At 43.0% G+C, this 20163-nt stretch overlaps 1 protein-coding gene and 1 long non-coding RNA gene across 3 annotated transcripts in view; one reads left to right on the forward strand and one right to left on the reverse strand.

Annotated features, from left to right (window-relative positions):
- Nucleotides 1-20163, reverse strand: part of ophn1 (oligophrenin 1) — a 22879-nt gene continuing 2716 nt past the window's right edge. The window contains exons 2-24 of one of the 2 annotated variants that reach the window (XM_012822943.3): nt 19496-19591; nt 19283-19344; nt 18210-18281; nt 15891-15992; nt 15257-15367; nt 13017-13121; nt 12301-12430; nt 12044-12144; nt 11701-11792; nt 11011-11089; nt 10799-10832; nt 10575-10637; nt 9337-9411; nt 8891-8975; nt 8570-8628; nt 8139-8244; nt 7651-7810; nt 7105-7243; nt 4233-4601; nt 3697-3841; nt 2344-2394; nt 1320-1347; nt 1-1199 (exon numbers count right to left, since the gene is read on the reverse strand). In XM_012822943.3, the coding sequence (XP_012678397.1) occupies nt 1188-1199; nt 1320-1347; nt 2344-2394; nt 3697-3841; nt 4233-4601; nt 7105-7243; nt 7651-7810; nt 8139-8244; nt 8570-8628; nt 8891-8975; nt 9337-9411; nt 10575-10637; nt 10799-10832; nt 11011-11089; nt 11701-11792; nt 12044-12144; nt 12301-12430; nt 13017-13121; nt 15257-15367; nt 15891-15992; nt 18210-18281; nt 19283-19344; nt 19496-19591 (2276 nt within the window). In that variant the 3' untranslated portion in view covers nt 1-1187. Of the gene's footprint in view, nt 1200-1227; nt 1348-2343; nt 2395-3696; nt 3842-4232; nt 4602-7104; nt 7244-7650; nt 7811-8138; nt 8245-8569; nt 8629-8890; nt 8976-9336; nt 9412-10574; nt 10638-10798; nt 10833-11010; nt 11090-11700; nt 11793-12043; nt 12145-12300; nt 12431-13016; nt 13122-15256; nt 15368-15890; nt 15993-18209; nt 18282-19282; nt 19345-19495; nt 19592-20163 lie in introns of those variants that run through there. The other variant, XM_031571998.1, reaches the window with a different exon arrangement.
- Nucleotides 16518-20163, forward strand: part of LOC116221484 — a 13072-nt gene continuing 9426 nt past the window's right edge. The window contains exon 1 of the long non-coding RNA XR_004164144.1: nt 16518-17418. This is a non-coding gene — a long non-coding RNA (uncharacterized LOC116221484). The remainder of the gene's footprint in view (nt 17419-20163) is intronic.

Raw genomic sequence — 20163 nt, forward strand, 5'->3', positions numbered from 1 at the left:
GACCACTTGGACCACTTTATTTGGTATAAAAATGTTTTCCTTCTGATTTTCTTGCAGTACATTCAAGACAATTCGTACATACATTTAACATGAGTGTTGCATTGTAGTGGTGAGAAGAGCCAGTTTAGTGCACAGGGAGATGCGTTCTTTACTATTTCTGTAAACATCAAGCAGACAAAAGTGACCCAGATTCAAACACACAAACAGGAAGACACTTAGGAATGTCCATAAATGAGGCCTCTCACTGTAACACAAGAGACAACTAAAGGATAAAAACAAATGAGGAAAACGGTTTTTTTTTTTTCACCACAAAATACAAATAAATAAAATATTCCCAAAATGTCTGATGTTCAAGAATTCCACATCTTGATCCCTCTGTCACCCTTTGCACCTTTCACATTTCAAATTCACAAAAAAAGACATTCAGTAAGTAAACATTTGTAAAAAGCTTATGCAAGAAAGTTCTACACCAAGGCCATCAGGTCAGATGAAATTATATGAAATCCCAAAGCAAAACACTTGTCACGAGTGCTACACAAAACTCAAAATGAAAAGAAAACAAACCAAAGTGTTAGTCTGACCACAGTACCATCAACATATGTGGTGATGCCACTGGAGAATACTGTTGCACCTCTTAGAGACTGAGTCATTATGACTCTATAGTCTTTATAGTCTTTATCCCTCTCTCTCTCTCTCTCTCTCTCTCTCTCTTTCTCTCTCTCACACACACACACACACAACCACAAACACACAGGTAAACGCATGTATAGGTTGAAGTTTAAACGAGTACTTATTCTGCAGTCTGATTCCTCCATGAGATGTGCTTCAGAGAGAATGATAAGTGAGTATCACGGCACCCCCCCCCCCCGTTCCTCTACTTTCTCTCTTTAGGTAACATTTGTAAATGCAGGCGTGGTAGGAGCCCCATCACGTTTACATTACTTACAAACTTATATGACACACACTGCTATCACTGAAAGGTAAGGCCAGGAAGGTCTCTCTCTCTCTCTCTCTCTCTCTCTCTCTAAAAAAATAGCTATTAATAGAACTGTTTGTAAACTGTTTCCAAGCAACACAACAGGCACAAGATAAATGCAAAAGTGCTGGAAAAGCAGTGGTGTGTGTAGGGGGGGGGGGGGGGCTTATTCTTCTTCAGAACCAGTTGAATATAGAGGGAGCTAGTAATCTCATTTGGAATTCTGTAAAAAGACAAGGATAATCATAAACATGTGCATCCATATCTCAAACAGAACAGCGTACAAAGCGCTGCCGTGACGTGTGTGTGACGTGTGTGAGTTCATTAATCATTTTCCTCCTACCTCAGATGTCGGGGAAGGGACAGTTGACCTGCAAAAAAGGAAGCCAGGGAACATGTCACCATGTGTTTAAGCATGCACACGTATGCACACACTTTACATCCCCATTCATATACACAAACACTTCAAAGGACTCCAATGGAAAAGGAGAATGCTGTACAGTATGGCCCTGTTCTAAAGGCAATAAAGAAAGACAGTTTCTCACATTCTTTCCATACATAATGTTTCTGAATCATTCTGAATGTCATATCTTCTTAATTTAATTATTTTTCTTTAATGCTGATGTAGTAAGTGCCCATTGTCTGTAGGTAAAACAATCAAACCCCCCCAAACCCTGTAAAGTGCCCTTCTCTTCTATCATGAGATGTGGAAGCCATGACAGCATCAGACAACACACAACTAGGGCTCATAGTACCACTAACCTACCTTTCATGTTAGTCAGATCTGAGAAAGCTTCTGGATTCTATTCTGAAACTATGACTTTTGAGCTCACTGACACTGTCGTCATTCATATAATTTTGTCTTTCACAATTCACACTGGGATGTCTGCATCCTCCAGCCACTTAATGGTAGCGTGGTCAAGAGGAAGGAGACCGTCTAGCCCATTGGGTGGCTTGAAAGGTGGGTACCCATACACCCATAACTAGCTATAATATTGGCTAGAGTGGCGTAATAGCACACATTGGCTACCTTCACATACTCTCAAAAACACTCACCTTACCTCACACAGGCAAGACAATATTGCAAGACAATATTCTGTGTTAGTTTATTTATTTACATAATTTCAGTGTCAACTCCAGAAACATGCCAGGAGGGTCATCACACAAAGTGTCTTTTGTATTTGACATCCTTCCACCAGATTAGCAAAGCACTGTTCCAATGTGTCATTACTGACATCCATTACAATCTCCATCCTGCACAATATTAAGGTCAGGATTTCCTGGTTCATTCTCCCCCATTCTCTCTCTCTCGCTTTCTTTTTCTCTGCTTCTCTCTCTCTCTCACACAAACACACACACACACTTACCCTCCCGTCTGTCGTGATGCATTCTCAAAAAACTTTGTCTTGGAGGCCACACTGCAATGACAGTGAAACAACAATAATTAAAACAAAGAGAATGAAAGTGGGAGACTAACCATCATCAGCAAAAAAAGTCATGAATCCAGAAGTGTAACTCTCTCCCTGTCTGTTTTTCATCGAGCACAACACTTGGGTTTGCTGGCAGTGGGATCACCCAAGGAATGTGAGGGAGGTTCTTATGAAACACATTCAGTCTGCAGTCTCTAAAATGGAGAGCTACAGGCCTTCCCAGCTGACGACTACATTTAATGAACGACATAGAGATGCTATAAGTGATGTTAGCATTTCTTGCTAACTTCACAGCTTAGGTCCCAAAAGGAATCTACCCTGAATATAAAACATGGACAAAATCTACCCTGAAAATAAACATTGAAAATGTTGTTAATATAGCCAGTGAAGATCCAGGGACCTTTTTTTCACTTTCCCAGGCCATGCAGTATGTGATTTTGTGCCCTGGGTAGGAAACCCCACAGTGTAAGAACAGATTGTACAGCATGATGTCAATAAATATATCGCCAAAAAACAACAGTTAGCAAGCTAGCTGGCTGTGTTCTTATTAGGGTTTGCAATGCCAGTCTCTTGGCTGTTAGCTGGTTCGTTTCTGAAAAAATAGCATAGTAATATCTTTCCAAAGAGGCAGTAAGAGTTAATATCTTGCTCTACCCCCCACACTTCAATGTGCAGTGAATGCACCAAATAAATCACAGCCAAGCTTAAGCTTTCTGATTGATTAATACATTTGAGTTGCTTATTACAGAATCCAGTAGAGTTCCAGGGACCGTTTTTCTCCTCTCTAAAGCATCTATTTGCAAGATTACAATCAAAACAGGAAGCCAGCTAGCTTAAGTATATAAAAACAGTGATCCCTTGCAGCTGCCTGACCCATAAAATACAGTTCCATTAGAGGTAATTCGAAAGGGAATACATGTCTCCACTCAGGATGGTTACCAAAAGACAGTTGGAACAACGAGCCTGAGGTGTTCCATGTGTTCCATGTGGCGGCACTGCATACAATAGGAAATGAGAGGTTTTTTATTTTTTTTATCTCAACAGTGAAATTAGGGATTTTGGATTAGGAGTAGATTGACCTGGGCTAGGAGGAAACACTAACTGATTGTTCTTTTGATTAAGATTTTAATTGGAGCACGTTGAGAGACTAGTCCTCACAAAATACTTAAGCATGTAAGTGCGTATCTCTTTGTCTCTCTCTCTTTCTCTCTCTCACTGTGTCTGTGTGTGTGTGTGTGTGTGTGTGTGTGTGTGTGTGTGTGTGTGTGTGTGTGTGTAGGGAGTACTCACTAAGATGCACGAGAGTCTTCGCTGGTGGGAGAGGAGAGAGGTCTGGTGGGTGTCCGATTGGGTGGGTCGGGGGGTCTGGTCGGGGGCCTGCAGATGGAGTGTTTCTCGGAGAACGACCGTCCTTTCATTAAGCTCTCACCGTTTCCTATTTCACGAGAGAAAGAGTAAGAGAGAGAGAGAGAGAGAGAGAGAAAGAACATGCGCACGGATGACACATGAGATAGCCAGGTATATTTCAGGAAGCAGAGAAGATACACACCGCATACTGTAATGGCAAATGCTTGACCACACACAAAGATCGTGTGAGAGTAATAGACTGGACTTCAGTTATTACTATTATTAAATCAGCCTAACACACAAAGTTAGTGTATTAGTGATTTCTTTACTACAGGGGATAAAAGACAGATGCTGTAGAATATAACAGCTTTGTTGTGTAGTGGTACAGAATCGTGTGGTACAATTCATTTTGCATTGTGGCGACTGGTGCCTGTGCTAGTTCTGTTTGTCTGTGCTTTGGCGTGTCGGGGAGTAAACACCTTCTTGGGCTCCACGTGGCAGGGGCTTCTTGCCCTGGAAGGACTGCGCACGGCCGACCGCCACTCCCGACTCCCCGTTCCCCGTGGTGTCGGTTCGATGGCCTCCATCTTGCAGCCTAGCAACCATCTTGGCAACGTCGCTGTCGGAGTGCCAGTCCTGCGGTCGGGGCGTGGGGGTGGGTTTCAGTGGGAGCGGAAGACGGGCGCCAGAGGACGCAGGGACAGAGGAAGGATGGCAGGAGGAAGGGATAGAGGGCGGAGAGCAGGAAGGGGGAACAAGCTTGGTTCTCTGCGGTGGGGTAGGGCTGCTGGGGTGCAGGTCCCCCTCCGACTCTACGCCATTGTGGGCACTGCCATTCAGCTCCCTCACTGCATGACAAAGAGAGGAGAACACAGAGCATAAGACAGACTGAGCAACAGGAGGAGTAGAGGAAGCTAAAGGTTTATTTTAAGTCAAGTACAGTATGAGCAGGGGGTGAAGAGTTTAGGATGAAAAGAAGTTGGCAAAAGTGAGACACACAGAAAGACCAAGAGGGACATACATCAAGAAAACGAGAAGCTAAGAAAAAAAAAAACAGGTATTAAGAGCAAAGAAAGAATGAAAGAAAGAAATATGAGTCAGTGAAAATATCTCGATAACACCTTCAAATGATTTTTTTTGTACACCCTTTGAAATACGTAGGTGATCATTTAACAGCGCTGCAGTACTATGGCTGTCCTCAGCACTTGTATCAGTGAGGTGCCGAGTACATGTGTGTCCAGTCTTACGTCTCGTGGTTTCGGCTTGTGTTGGCACATGGTAAAAGTGATCAAGGCCACAGTGCCATGTGAACCAAGGCCCCTGGAGTGTTGCACGGCTGAATCTGTGTAGTTAGACTAAACGACTGTGACTGCTCCCTCCCACACACACACCAAAGTAAAGACATCATCACACATTATATCTGCAAGTTGCATTTGGTCACATGAAGTGACATTTGATGTGCACTTGGAGTACAGAAAGGGTAGCCTTTGTGTGTATGCTAAAATATTAGATCTTGAAAAGGAACTTGTGGGCCTACAGTTCATCGGTGCATTTCAAAGCGACCTCCTCCCACAAGTTCACCTCCAGAACTTCAGAGTGAACATGAGGAGCCTCAGTGAAAGGTTATCATCTCAAACTGCATGCACAGTCTGTGTGTATCGTGGAGTCTGCTTTTATGTTGTTATGTCTAGCAGTGAGTTCTTGTTCATGTAACATCTCTCTCTCTCTCCCTCTGTGTGTGTGTGTGTGTGTGTGTGTGTGTGTGTGTGTGTGTGTGTGTGTGTGTGTGTGTGTGTGTGTGTGTGTGTGTGTGTGTGTGTGTGTGTGTGTGTGTGTGTGTGTGTGTGTGTGTGTGCATGTGTATGTGCATGTGCACGTGTGCTTGTGCGTGTGGGTGTGGGTGGGTGGGTGTTGAAGGAGGAGTTATGGGTTGACAGGAAGCAACTCACACTATGAGGAAGGTACTTTTTGAGTTGAAAACTACAGACAAGCACAAACAGAACACTACACATTAATGACTAAGAGGGAGCATGCATTTAATGACAGCCAAAAGCAAAATAATTAAAGAATGAGAAGGGCATTAAAAAATCAGTGATGCATTAAAATGTTAGGCGAAAGGGAAAACACAGGACCAAATTGTTTAAAAGGACTAGGGATGACGGCACATATTAAGCATTTATGAAGATGGCTTATGTAAGAAAAAACAGGTACCAACCACCCACACAAACACTATCAGGAGTACCTTTAAAATAAACACACAACCAACACATACACATAAACACACTTGTGGCCCAAACCTAGATTCAAGCAGACAGGTGGTGCTTAGTTTCCATGTCTCAGGCAGCCTGTTATTAGTTTTTCAGTGTAAAAGGAAGTGGAAAACTAAGATGGGTGGACTAACTGCCAGTTTCACATCTGTCACGACAAATTACATGTACATGTACACACACACACATACACACACACACACAAGGTCTAAAGTTTCATCTACTACAGCACTTAGCTATACAGAGCTCTATAGAGGCTACTCTATAGTATAGTTTGTAGCTATATTATAGTAAATCTAACCATACAAATTTCCAATTGTGTGTCTGTGTCTGTGTCTGTGTCTGTGTCTGTGTCTGTGTCTGTGTCTGTGTCTGTGTCTGTGTCTGTGTCTGTGTCTGTGTCTGTGTCTGTGTCTGTGTCTGTGTCTGTGTCTGTGTCTGTGTCTGTGTCTGTGTCTGTGTCTGTGTCTGTGTCTGTGTTGTGCACCCATGCACGTATGCATCAATCACCACAAGGTTAGTATACTGTGCCAGAAGGAGTAAATCCATATAAATGAAACAGACCTCCGTCCGACCGCCCGACCCCCCCCCCCCCCCCCCCCCCCCCCCCCCCCCCCCCCCCCCCCCCCCCCCCCCCCGAATGACTGGATTCAGTCCGCCACACACAGGCAGATAATGTTCGCCAGTGCCTCCCCCTCTCAAAGAAGGTTCAAGGACACCTTAAACTGAGGAAGAAAAAAAGATGTGACTATGTTTGTTTGTGCAGGCTGTAAGTGCGCAGATCTATTTGAAGTGTACAGATACAGATGTACTCTATATGCTCTGTATGGATCACAGCATGTGTCCAGTAAAGTAAAGGGAATTCTGCTTTTAATAATGACTAATATGAAGGGAAAAGAAGCCTAACTAATGAACCAGCATAACAGGGAGGGAGAATGTGGATGAGATGTGACGGGAAATTAGAAATAAAAAATGAAGAAGATGGAGCTGATGATGATGATGATGATGCTGACGAAGATGACGATGAAGATTGCGACACTGGGGAGGGGGATGACTTGAGATGCTTATTCAGCAACATAATTACACTCTGCGTTGGGCATTTGTAAGGCGGGGTAGGAGCGCGGAGTGCGCTTGGAGATGGTGATGGGCTGCCGCTTCCTCGGGACAGCTCTCGGGGGAGGCACTGGGGGGGCAGAGCTCTCCTCTGGGGGGCCACTGAAGATCTGATGACACAAACCAGAGATAAGGACTCACAACAGGGGGACATCTAAAATATGTACACACAACTTCATTATTACACTTCATTATTATCACAATGTAACCTATATGATCACAATGTGGGAGAGTGGGAAACGTCCTATCGATTCCTTTGTATGTCTTGACATGTGAAGTAATTGACAATAAAGCTACTTTGACTTTGACTTTTGTCAATGGCATCATAAAAACTATGCTTTTTAAATACAATTCACCTCAACAGTTTAGTACCGATGACACAAACAAGAGAGGAGGCCTTATATATTTCAAATGTTAGTTCACATCAACTGTTTGTTGTTAAGGCTAACAACCTGACTGACTTTATGATATAAAATGTCATCTATGAATAAATGTCTTCTATTGAATAAAGTCCCACCTTCTTGAAGTCATCAATGAGGATCTCTACGACAATGTTTTGGAACTTGATTTCCAGCATGGCCGCCACTGTCTCTTCCTCTGCCCGCATCAGTGTAGGGCCAAAGATCACACCCATGTTTGAAGGTGTCATCAAGTTTTCCTCTGAGTGACAACACACACTGGACACACACACACACACTGATTGTACACTCCAGCAGAACAAGAATACCATCAGCCTGTTTCTACCTGCCTGTTTCTACCAACCCTCACACGCAAGGAGTAATGGGATATACTATGCAGTCTGAACCTTTCTTCAAGAACGTCCTCAAAACACACACTTCCATTGTTTCAGCAGCCTAAGAAGTGCTCCCTGATCCGGTATGGAGTTACAGTCAAGCCTGGCTTGTTGGAGTACTACAACGACAGTGTTGGTTTGACCCTCCCTCCCTCTCTCTCTCTCTCTTTTTCTCTCTCCCTCTCTCCTGCTCGACCTGCACGCCATCTCACCTGAGAAGATGGCGAATGAGGAGTTCCAGCATTTCGCGGTTCACCACTGGCAGTTTGTAGACCAGGGAGTGGATCGTGCCCAACCGGAAATCCAGACTTTCTGATTCTGTCACACACATCGACATGGACATACACACAGACAGATGGTCAGACAAATACAAACAACACTGATCAGTGACTACAACATCCACTGTGAGTAACAAAACGCTGGAGTACTGCAAGAGAGGCCCCTCTTTTGTTTAAAGGCTACAATGGTTAAATGGAGAGCCATACGTCACACTTCACCAAGAAAACGGGGTGTGTGACTGTTTGGCCTTGTTTCATTAGGGCCTTCTAAATTAGTGCAGCAGGGGCAAGCCTGGATAGGGAGCCATACCAACAAAGCTTTGAGGCTTTATCTTTCCTTGAGTGTGTAAAGTGAAGTATCTTACTTGCAGCTAAAATGAGTTTGCTGTGGAGGCCATAAGTCATCAATGGTTCACTCAGAGTCCTGTGAGGATACACACACACACACACACACACACACACACACACGCACACAGACACACCCACACACAAACATGTTGAAAAAAAGTTCCATTCCAATATGCCATTCCAATTGATCTGATCAAATTGAAAATAGAGCTATGTCATCATTGTGTGTGCGTGTGTGTGTGTGTGTATGTGTGTGTGTAAAAAGAGAGTGATTGCGTGAGTGAGTGAATCAGTCAGTCAGTGTGTATTGTGTGTGTGTGTGTGTGTGTGACATTTACCGAAGGTAAAATTTCATGGCGCTGGTGATAGTTTTTATGTCCCAGTCACTGCTGTTGAAATCCACATCACCGGGGCACTTTGAGTCTGAGAGAGTCGGGGCGAAACAGATGGTCGTTCACAACAGAGTACGGAACATCCATGAGGGAAAAATACACACAGACGAACATACATGAATATGGATAACTTTCCTCAACTTTGTTATGTTTTTGTGTGTGTGCGTATGCGTGTGCGTGTATGTGTGTGTGTGTGTGTGTGTGTGTGTGTGTGTGTGTGTGTGTGTGTGTGTGTGTCTGTGTGTTTGTGTGTTTGTGTGTTTGTGTGTGTGTCTGAGTGAATGATGAAGAGAATTTGTATATTTGGGTGCGTGTGTGTGTCTATGCACATGTTGTCAAACATGCACATACAGACCACCATATACTGTACTAATGGTTTGAGAATTCCTCACCGAAGAAAGCATTCAGTAGCTTCTGGACCTGGATGTTGCTGCCAACTGTCCTGTATAACCCTTCCTGGGTAACGCCTGCAATGGAGAGAGGGAGAAGTAAAAAAAAAAAAAAAAAAAAAAAAACTCAATGTCACTTCAACCCTCTGACTATGCTTGTAAAATAAGTTATTGGATGTGACTCTGAAGACACAGAAAGCTTTTCAGTCGAAGCAGACTGTGAGAAGATGTAGCTGGATTGACAAACAGAATAACTGTAAATCAAGAGAGAGAAAATGGGGGGGAGTGTCCCAGGGGGAGTAAAAAGGAATGGAAAAATAAGGGGTAGACGGAGAGAGGAAAACTAGACTATGGCAGAACTTGTCAACACCATGTCAGTATCATATATTATATGGTACTAACTGTGGAACCTGCAGCCAGCATTTTACTGATTCATCTCATAGGAAAATCATCTGAGACTGTTTGACTTTGACTGTTTTTAAGGTGGAAAGAATATGAGAGATACACAGACAGGAAGTGTTTCTGTGTGCAAGTGCGTTTGTGTGAGTGTGTGTGTGTGTGTGTGTGATTGCGTTTTTGTGTGTGGAGGAGGGTGAATACTGAATGTGAAAAATGTGTTGTTGGTAAGATACAAACAGCTGCACCACGTGTCTCACTCTGTCTAAAGCTATGTACACACTATTGAGAGACGGGGGAGTTCAATGTTTTGTAATGAAGGCATTATAAGGGGTCATCCGAACATATTCATTTATTACCAGCACAGTCCTTTACATTGACACTGACTTAACATTCACATTACACTGATAAATCTTACTTTGAATATTTTAGTTTGTTTGTATGATGTACGATGTTTGTTTGTATGACGTGGTGTTTGTTGTTTGGGTTATACAAACTTAGGCTGGAAGTTACGGTTAGATCGGTTCTTATTTGTAGAGCCACGCAGTAAACAAGGCTTGGTAGTGAATCTGCTCTGATGGCCCTCTTCCTCTCTGTCTTTCTTGGACTCTCATACAAACACACACACACACATCAGGGACGTTGCAAACTGCTCATGTGAAGCACTGCTGACCTCTATTGGCCACTGTAGGAACACATTTCTTTTTCTCAACAAGACAGTCATTGGGAATCAATAAGCATGGTAGGTAAACCACAGCAATCTCATTCTTGGTTCCTTCCACAGCAGGCAGAGTGAAACTAGTCTGGTGTTATATACTTCAGATTTACTTCAGAATGCAACTCACCTTTGGTCTCCACGAAGTTGATGCACTTTCGAACAAACTTGAATCCAACCTCGTTCAGCTCCACTGTACCGACACACAAAAACATGTTAAGACAAGCACATAGTAGGCATGATGGTACCACTGCAGAAAACTATGTTCAATTGAGTCCTTTGGATTCAATATTTAGATTTAGATTTACTGACTGCTATCGAGATTTTGCCAAAAAATAAAGAAACTACACTTACTTTCAGCTTGTTTTTGAATTGGAGAATGGTAAATCTGAAAATAAAACATACAAAATTGTTGTCATGCACATTTTGCACTATTTATGTATCTGAGCATGTTTGTGTGCGTGTGTGTGTGTGTGTGTGTGTGTGTGTGTGTGTGTGTGTGTGTGTGTTTGTGTGTGTGTTTTTTCCCTGTAACCATGGCAAAAGAAAAAGGAAGAGACACTCACTGGCTCTTTCCCGTCCATAGCCTCGATCCACTGTTTCCTGTTATCCTCTGACACTGCCTGCAGAGTCAGGGGGCTATTCCTATGGCAACAACCCAGAGACACCACATCGCATCAGTAATATCATTGTGAAGACAGATGTGTATTCTCATGAGCTCTGCCACTATACACAGATCTTTAACTGCAAAAGACCTGTTGATTTCCCACAGTAAAATGTTATGCACGCTGAGAGAGTGTAAATGTTATGCACGCTGGTCGGGGGGTTTGGACTTTGCAAATGACTGTGTCTGTGTGTGTGTGTGTGTGTGTGTGTGTGTGTGTGTGTGTGTGTGTGTGTGTGTGTGTGTGTGTGTGTGTGTTTTCCATGATCGTCCCTACTTGGCCCTTTTCTCCCATCTTGCCTGCAGGGCCATCTGTTAGGGCGTGTATGTAGTCCTTTCTTGGCAGCTGTGTCTTTGTGGCGTATATAGATGTCTCACTGAGCCCCCATCCTCCCCACACCTCCAGCCATCCTGACCCCTGCTGTGTTTGTGTGTATGGCCCCTTGAGCTCCACCTGCTCCATCATCTGCTGGGTTAGCTGTTTACCCCACTTGCTCCTTCCAGTCACACTCTGTTACCCATCAGCCCCTCAATCTATTCCTTTAAAAAACAGCCCAGGGCTTAGTGATCTTTAGAGTATGGGGACCCTTACCTCTCTACGATTTCTATTTCGAAGCAGAAACGCTTGTCGATGGACTCGGATTTCCGGCGGATGCAGGACTTCAGGGTGAGCTTAGAGGGAGTCTGACAGACGTAAACAACATGTTTACACTCTTCACTCGCCGCACAACAACAAACAGCTGCATGTGGTTAATGCTAACCACTTCCATCTTAGTGATAAAAGACATTAGTGGGGCCTGTGTGTGTGTGTGTGTGTGTGTGTGTGTGTGTGTGTGTGTGTGTGTGTGTGTGTGTGTGTGTGTGTGTGTGTGTGTGTGTGTTTGTTTGGTACTGGTCCTACATCAGAATTTATTTTTTTAAATATGTTAAGCTACCTGTTTGGTTGTAGTCTTCTGTTCAACGGGCACCATATCAAAAAGTTTGTTGTCTTTGAGATACTTGCAGTAGTATTTCACCCAAGTCACCCCCAAAGCCCCTGAAATAAAAAAAACACAGATACAGAAAAATACGCAGAGAGAGAGAGAGAGGAAATGTAGTAAGAAGGGAGAGAGGGGACATGATGAAAAGCCATCCTCTTGTCAGGCATCCTCAGTGTACTGCTTTATTTCCACACAGCCTTCTAAGCACTTACATTTCTCCTGGACGTAGAGGTAGCCTTGGATTGTGGCCTGCCCGTGCATCTTGCCAATCTGAGACGGCTCCTTCATTCTCTTCATCAGGTCCTCCATCGAGTCTCGAGTGCTCTCAAAGTGGTTACGTGTCTATACACACACACACACACACACACACACACACACACACACACACACACACACACACACACACACACACACACACAGCCATAATTACTGTCATTACAATGATCTCATGATCTCATCTCTCATGATAACATTTTCTACTTTTTTTAATTTTGGGGCTCCACAATCAGTATTATGCATAACATTATGTTAATTATTTTGTAATCTGTACTTCAAGACGAACCTCAGTGCTTCACAGAAACTGAGCCTCTTCCCCCTTTTGGGATACAAAGGCTAAAAACACAATTACTTGCGCTTTTGTTTATCAACAATTTGAAAGGCACTGCCTTGAGTCCATTCTGCTTTATCGCTCCTGTTTGCTATAACACACAGAAGTATTTTCCCTAAACAAACACTCAAATGTGACCGTGCAGCTGTTGCAGAAGGTGCAGCTGTGTTTACAATAAAAAAAGACCAAACATGTTCCTTTTTACACGATGCAGGGGATATTCAGGGGATCTTCTGTTTTGTCTCAGTTTTATAATGACTTCTCTTTTCATCTTCTTATGAACCTCGACCCTCCCACTCTCTATCTTTTCTGTTCTCTCACATTCTGTAGGCTGAGCTGCAGTTCCTGTTTGTAGGGCAGAAAGTCCTGGGTCATTTCGACAGTCAGGTTGTTCAGGGTGAGGATACTCTGGAGGAATGCCAGCACCTGTCAATCGAAATGGCATGATGAATACATAGCCTTGCTTTGGTCTTGACAGTCAGAACACACGTGTGCAAGCGTACTTACACGTACACACACACAAACACACACACACACACAAACAATGGTAGCACTTGTCAATTGATATTTCATAATGAATACACATCTTTGCAAACACCAAGTCACATGCACATGCACACACACACACACACACACACACACACACACACACACACACACACACACACACACACACACACACACACACACACACACACACACACACACACACACACACACACACGGGGGCGGAGATCCCATTTCATTGTAGGGGGGGACAATACATGGTCAAATTTCAGAGAGTAATTCTGGGAGGGGGGACATGAAAAAATTGCTTTCACGAGAGCTAGCATAAACTGCTAAATACCGAATTCTGTTATCACATTTACAAACAGAAATTCGAAGTCATTTTAGAATTCTCTAAACAGCATTCAATGTACTAACACGAAATATTTATTTACAGACAAAGAGAACTTGATGCTCAAAATAAGTTATAAAACAGCTCACGGAGACTTTGACAGGGAATCGAACTAGTAACCTCCTGATTATAATACGACTTCTCTACCCCCTGTACCACTGCCACCCCATGTGGCCATACCAGCATAGTTAATGGACTGCAGGAAAAGATGACATTAATTTACCTTCAGATAATTTAACAAATCTGGAGAGGCACTGAGATGTAGACCTACGTTTATTAACTAGCATGAACCTGCCCCTGACAGGACAGTGTCTAGACTGTCTAGCTAGCTATCTTAAAGGTGTTAATTACCGGCATGTGTGTGTTATCGGCAAACGTTCACGTTGTCATGCCAATCCATTAATAAACTTATGTATACTTGTGCATATCGATTGGAACTTCGTAAATGAAGTTTAGAAAAAAAACGTCTTCTTTACATGTTCTTACTGCGTTCGAGAATGAGGTAAATCTCTTTAGATATCGTGTATCATAGCGGCAGCGACAGGGGACAGAGGAGGAAACAGTCTGACAATCTGACCGTGTAGGCTACTGGGCTGATTAACTGAAACACGGAGCTGCCGGTAGCCCTGCCCGTTGGAAACAGCATGTGAACCAACCCACTTTGAGGAATAGGGGGAACATGATTTTTCAACACTTAAAAACACATTGTTTTACGTCTATAATTAGCACCGCTTGTGTCGTCGTATTTTTATTTCATATAACCTTATTTTTCAAAAATGTTTTGTTTTGTTTCCAATGATTGTTGGGGGGGACAACTTTATAGTAGGGGGGGACACGTCCCCCCCGTCCCCCCCGGGATCTCCGCCTATGCACACACACACACATAGAGTGCGGTGGCAGGGTGAGTCTTAAGGGTTACACATCTTAAAGATTGTTAGAAGTTTGACTCTGTTCCCTTAAAGAGCTTGTTAATCATCAAGATACAGTGTGTATGAGTTTGTCCAAAGGGCGCATTGGAGAGGCATGTGTTTTCCCCTGCACAAGTGCCAGAGAGAGACTTAAGACGTCATTCAGGTCAAATTCAACGTTCAGGACAGAATGTGTCAGTTGTGGGAACCCCAGTTTATAATATAAATCATTTCTTTTGTAAAACATCACATTCATTGTGTGGTTTATACAAACTGGTTTACATGTAGTTTATGTTCTATGTTTAAGGGGGTTTCTGAACAAATGCAGAAGTTCATACAAACTTTAGCTGTAAAATGAACAGTTCTTCTTTTTTGCTTTAATCTGAATTAGACAGAGAGAGAGAGAGAGAGAGAGAGAGAGAGAGAGAGACTGGCACGTGATGGACTGGGCAGTGGCTGAGGGTGGTATTCCCCTTGGTCTTGAGACATGTTTACCGTAATCAAAAACAGGTCTCAGATAATCAGCATGTCACTACACTCTTAGTCAAACACATTCAATTCTATGTTGATTTTTGGTCAGCCACATCCTTTTCAATCATTCATAAGAAATGTGGGGTCTTTTCAGAATAAAGGGCTTTTGTCCTAAATCCGAAATTAATCTAAGATAAGAACTCACTTAGGTCAGAAGAACTTGGCCAGTTGTGGATTGGAGGTGAAAAGGGAATTATATAGGCTAATACAGGAAGTGAATTTACCGGCTCAACCACATCGAACTTCTTCCTGTCCTGCACCTGTTGGATCTGGTAGACATATTCCACAGAAGACTCATAGAAGTTCAGCTTCTCCTTATCAAGCTGTTCATCTGCCTGAAGGTTCACACACACAACACAGACATACATATACGTATATTGGATACATGTGGAGTAGATCACAAACATCACACTTGCACACATGTAGATTGTGTACATATGCAAGAACATACACACCTATACACAAGCACATATGTAATGACTTAAAACAGCTAACTAGACATTCCTCATCATTACAAGGAGAGCTGTAACTTGTTATCAGTTAGTGACTCAATGACTCGCCCCGAGGCACTAAACACCAGCACTAGCACGACACAGCACACACACACACACACCCATACAACCATGTAAACACTGTAGGAAATACACATGAACACTTTATGCACAAAATTTGGGAAGATATCCTCAAGCTAAAATGTATCTTAATTATTTATTTACAGCTTGGACCGAACAATTGAAAAAAGCGACCACCAAACTTTGAATGTAGTGCATTCAAATGAAACTTTACAATGCAGTGAGCCAGAGGGACAAGAACATCGCTATGGCCTGGCTTGTTCTCGTGCACGTGTTCAGCACAAACCTCCTGAAGCTGAGTTTCCTTCTTCTTCACAGAGAGGTTGACGTGTTTATCCAGCTGAGAGTAATACTTCTCACTCTCCTTCTCGAACTTCTTCTTTCGTTCCTATGTCGAGAAGACATACAAGCACGCACAGGCATGCACACACACACACACACACACACAGACACACACACACACACACACACACACACACACACACACACACACACACACGCACACCACAATAAAACATTTAGTTAAGCACTAATAGAAACCTTCTGAGTGGTTGAGCACATTTACTGAACACATGTCCAGATGTGGTGTATCTGTGGGCAAGCTGTGGGGACAAAGGAAAGTCCCTTTTCAATTAATACAGTGAGGGACGCAATGACTGTAGAACACAGCTGAGAGCATATATACAAGCTTTGAGGCATCTGGGTGGTCTACAAGTGGACATGGTTTGGAACACGGATAGATGCTGTGGCCAAGCCATATCTCTGGTGTAAACTAACTTCTGTGCTTAGCGCCTTAACAACCATGGTGTCTGGTTAAGATAGGGAATAGCCCATAGTCTGGTCAAACTAAAGATAGCACAACGCTCAGTGTTTTCAAAGCTAAATTAAGTAAGCCAAGTGTGGTATGTTACACACAAAACTGTCATGACTTCCCACAACTTTAATAGAGCACATTACCTTCTGTTACATAATAGTTGGATATTATCTCAGGCTACGACAAATTACCTAATGCTACACGAGTCCCCATTTCACTGCCTTATGCACTATGACTAATAAAGTAGATCTGAATCATCTTCCCAGGATTTTAAGAATTAATGAGCTACATTTGTTGTTCATGACTTCCATGTGTCACCATTATTCCCTGTTGAGTTTATCCTCAGCACAGGCAGACGCTGTCGCAATGTTTAGCATTTTTATTAGTGTTTTATTGTTTCAGTATTTTAATCAGTTTTTAATCTTTTGTCTTTATAATGGCGTCCTCCTTTAAGCTTTATCAAGAATCCTCAGACACGGATGTCCTTGAAAGATTAACGTATGTATCATCTATAATCCATTTGTTTGTCCCTACAATGACAATGGTGCCTTCAATCCACAAGGCTACACATGAGTTTGAATACTAAAAAGCCTGTGCACACACACACAAGGAGCTTAAACAGTGTGTACTAGCTGGCTCTGTGTTTAATGTTTCATTCATATGTTGGTGATTAATGAGCCAGCAACACAGAAACAGGAACTCTGGGAAAGGTAACGAGTAAACACGCTTGCCTCCGTCGTTAAATGTGTTTGTAGGTTAGCGCTAAAGCAAATACAATGGAGAGATAGCATCGCTCAGGGAGCGGCCGTGCCTTTGTAACCAGGACCTGGTGATCTCACAGCTGCACACAGGGAAATCCACACAGACACAGCCATAAGGCAGTGTAGGAAGACAGCTTGTTCATCGCTTGGTTTTCGGGGGGCAGTATAATATGATTTCTTCCCCTAATTCCCCTACTTACAAAAAAGACACACACACACACACACACACACACACACACGTGCGCGCACGCATGCATGCGCCTGCACACACACACACATGTACACACACAAACACACACACACACACTTCTGCATTTCAAACACTGAGTTGTCCTTTTTTCCACAGACTTAACTTAAGCTCAAGTGCTACCATTCCTACACAAGTAATGCCAAGGAGGGATTCCACCTCCACCATCACAAGCTCTGCCTGTAGTCACTGAGGAAATTAACTGTATGCTTTGCACTAAAGTAAATATTTCGAAAATACGGCATTGCGATATGGCATGAGTTCTAGTTCTCTTAACATGTATCCGTGTGTGTGTGTGTGTGTGTGTGTGTGTGTGTGTTTGTGTGTGTTAGAGTTTGGCAATTGTACATGTTGCCGCCCGTGCATGCAATTGAGTTGCATAACATATGAAGGAGGAAGTGATTACAAGAACAAAATGAGGAACTATAATCTGAACAGTGAGCATGGCTGAGTAAAAGTTTCTGTGTGTGTGTCTGGGAGAGACATAAATCAGAGCTTCTACCTTCACACAGGGTGCCTTCAGCCTTGCTACTGAGACAGCAGAAGCACACACACACACACACACATCTGCACACACACACACACATGCCCTCATCTGCACACACACACACACACACACACACACTGTTCCATTCACCCTTCTAGCGAATAGATTGACATTCATTACCCCTTGCCCCTGCGGAACAGTGTCCATGTGGAGAAACTTGTTGTGAGTTGAGATTCAATATCTCCGCCTGCAAGTGTGGGCGATCTTCTGGAACAGACTCTCAGCTCCTTACTCACCTTCGTCACGCCAATCTGCTCCTTGCGGAATTTCTCCAGAGGTTTGATGAGCAGGTCGCAGGCATTCTGAACCTAAGCAAGTCAAAAACATATACTGGTATAACACAACTGCTTAACTCCCCCAGAGACACACATCCATATCCCCATACTATTGAAAGAACTGAGAGCAGCAAATCCCCTAGTAGAAACCACTGAAGTTAATGACATGTTTTCCTTTTCTCTGCAGTCTGGCCTGAAGAGCACAGGCAGTCTAAAATCATAAGAGTGCATTTCCGCCTCTCTTGCAGATGGAAGCTGGAACATGCAGAATGTTTCCATAGATTCCATTTCCTGGTTTAACACTTTAATGACATTGTGTTGTGTAGCTGGCTGTGTCAACTCTGTCATGACACTAACGTCGCTCCATTCCATTAAAAAACAACTAAGTATCCCTCAGTTGTGGGCCTCATATTTGACCCCATTCCATCATCTGGTCTACATCTCTGTTTTTCATGTAAAGTGAGAGCTCTGTCCAGACACGTGTGACTTCGAACGGAGCATTCTTTGGAGTGCACAAGCTCTCTAGTTTGTCTACTCTGTCTTAGAGGAGTGTCAAACCTACTGGGTCACAATGTTGAGTCCAAAGCCATCAGGTGACTCTGAACCAGTTCACAGCTGACAGATCCAGCCCTACAAGTCTGACAAGACCCAGGGCCTTTCATAAAAGCACTGTGATCTTTTAGCATACTGTGACAATGCAATGTGGGTGGTGTGTACACACCCTCCAACAAAGGTGTGCAGTGTTTTTCTTGATAGATACAAAGACAGTACTAAGGACAAATGATCTGTCATGTCAAAGTATAATGTTTACAAAAACTTGACTGCTTCTACCTCTACACCAAAGATGAAGCCACTGGGCCTGTACAATTATATTATTGTTGGGGAAGTAGTAGAGGCATTTTTTGCTTAATCTACACACATAACATTTCATTATTAACTTGTTTTAGCTGTATGCCAAACATGTTAGAAATTATTGGCATATACAAGTTGGCTGGATCTTTAAATGGTGGCAGAAGGAAAGGATGATTACCAACCAGCATCATCCTGTCAGTTTCCACTTCCTGGAGCAGCCCAGCAAATTCACCGAATGACTCAGCTGATAGAGCAAAACAAAAACAAAGTCATATCGGTGTCGAGCAATGTAACATGACAACTAACACATAATGCCCATACAGTAGGATCACATTACTAGACACAACTCAGCTTCCTTCCTACAAACAGATGAAAAGATGAATGAAATAAGCTACCAATGTTGATTTCATCATCGGTCAGTGTATCCCCGATGAAGTCAAACTGGAATGACTGAAGAGTCTGTGAAAACTTCTGAACAGCCAAGGAGTATCCTTCAGAAAGAAAAGAGCATAACCACATTAAATGACACATATCAGTATATACTTCACACATGATCCAGACCACACAACGACTAAGTTTGGATCAGGCGAGACAACGTTATGGTGTTCAGGGGATTCGGCTCATCCTAGGGCAGAGAGCAGGAGAGGCCCCTGCTTCTGGTTCCAGGTGCCCCCTGTGTAGGCCTCATTTCTGCATGTGTGTGAGAGAGGTAGCAAGGCGCACATGGAGCTTGAGGTAATAATCTGACATCAAAGTCACAATCCAAAGGAGCACCTTTGGGTAAAAAATAACAAAGTATTCCAAGGAAACACAGGAAATGAAGAGAATGACAAGGTTCTTTTGACCTACTAATTGTATTTTACTTGGTTTATCTTTGCAATTACCTGAATGAAATATCCTCCATATACCTACCCTACATTTACCGTTTTTGGGCATCAACACTTTCCTCTTAAAACCTAAACATTTTGATGATAACCAGATTTTTTTTAACACATTCTATTACATAAAGCACCGGTTGTGAAAGACTATGGACACAATAGTGAAGCACCATCATCAAAAACTG

Source organism: Clupea harengus, chromosome 8 (assembly GCF_900700415.2).
Source record: "Clupea harengus chromosome 8, Ch_v2.0.2, whole genome shotgun sequence".
NCBI lineage: Eukaryota > Metazoa > Chordata > Actinopteri > Clupeiformes > Clupeidae > Clupea > Clupea harengus.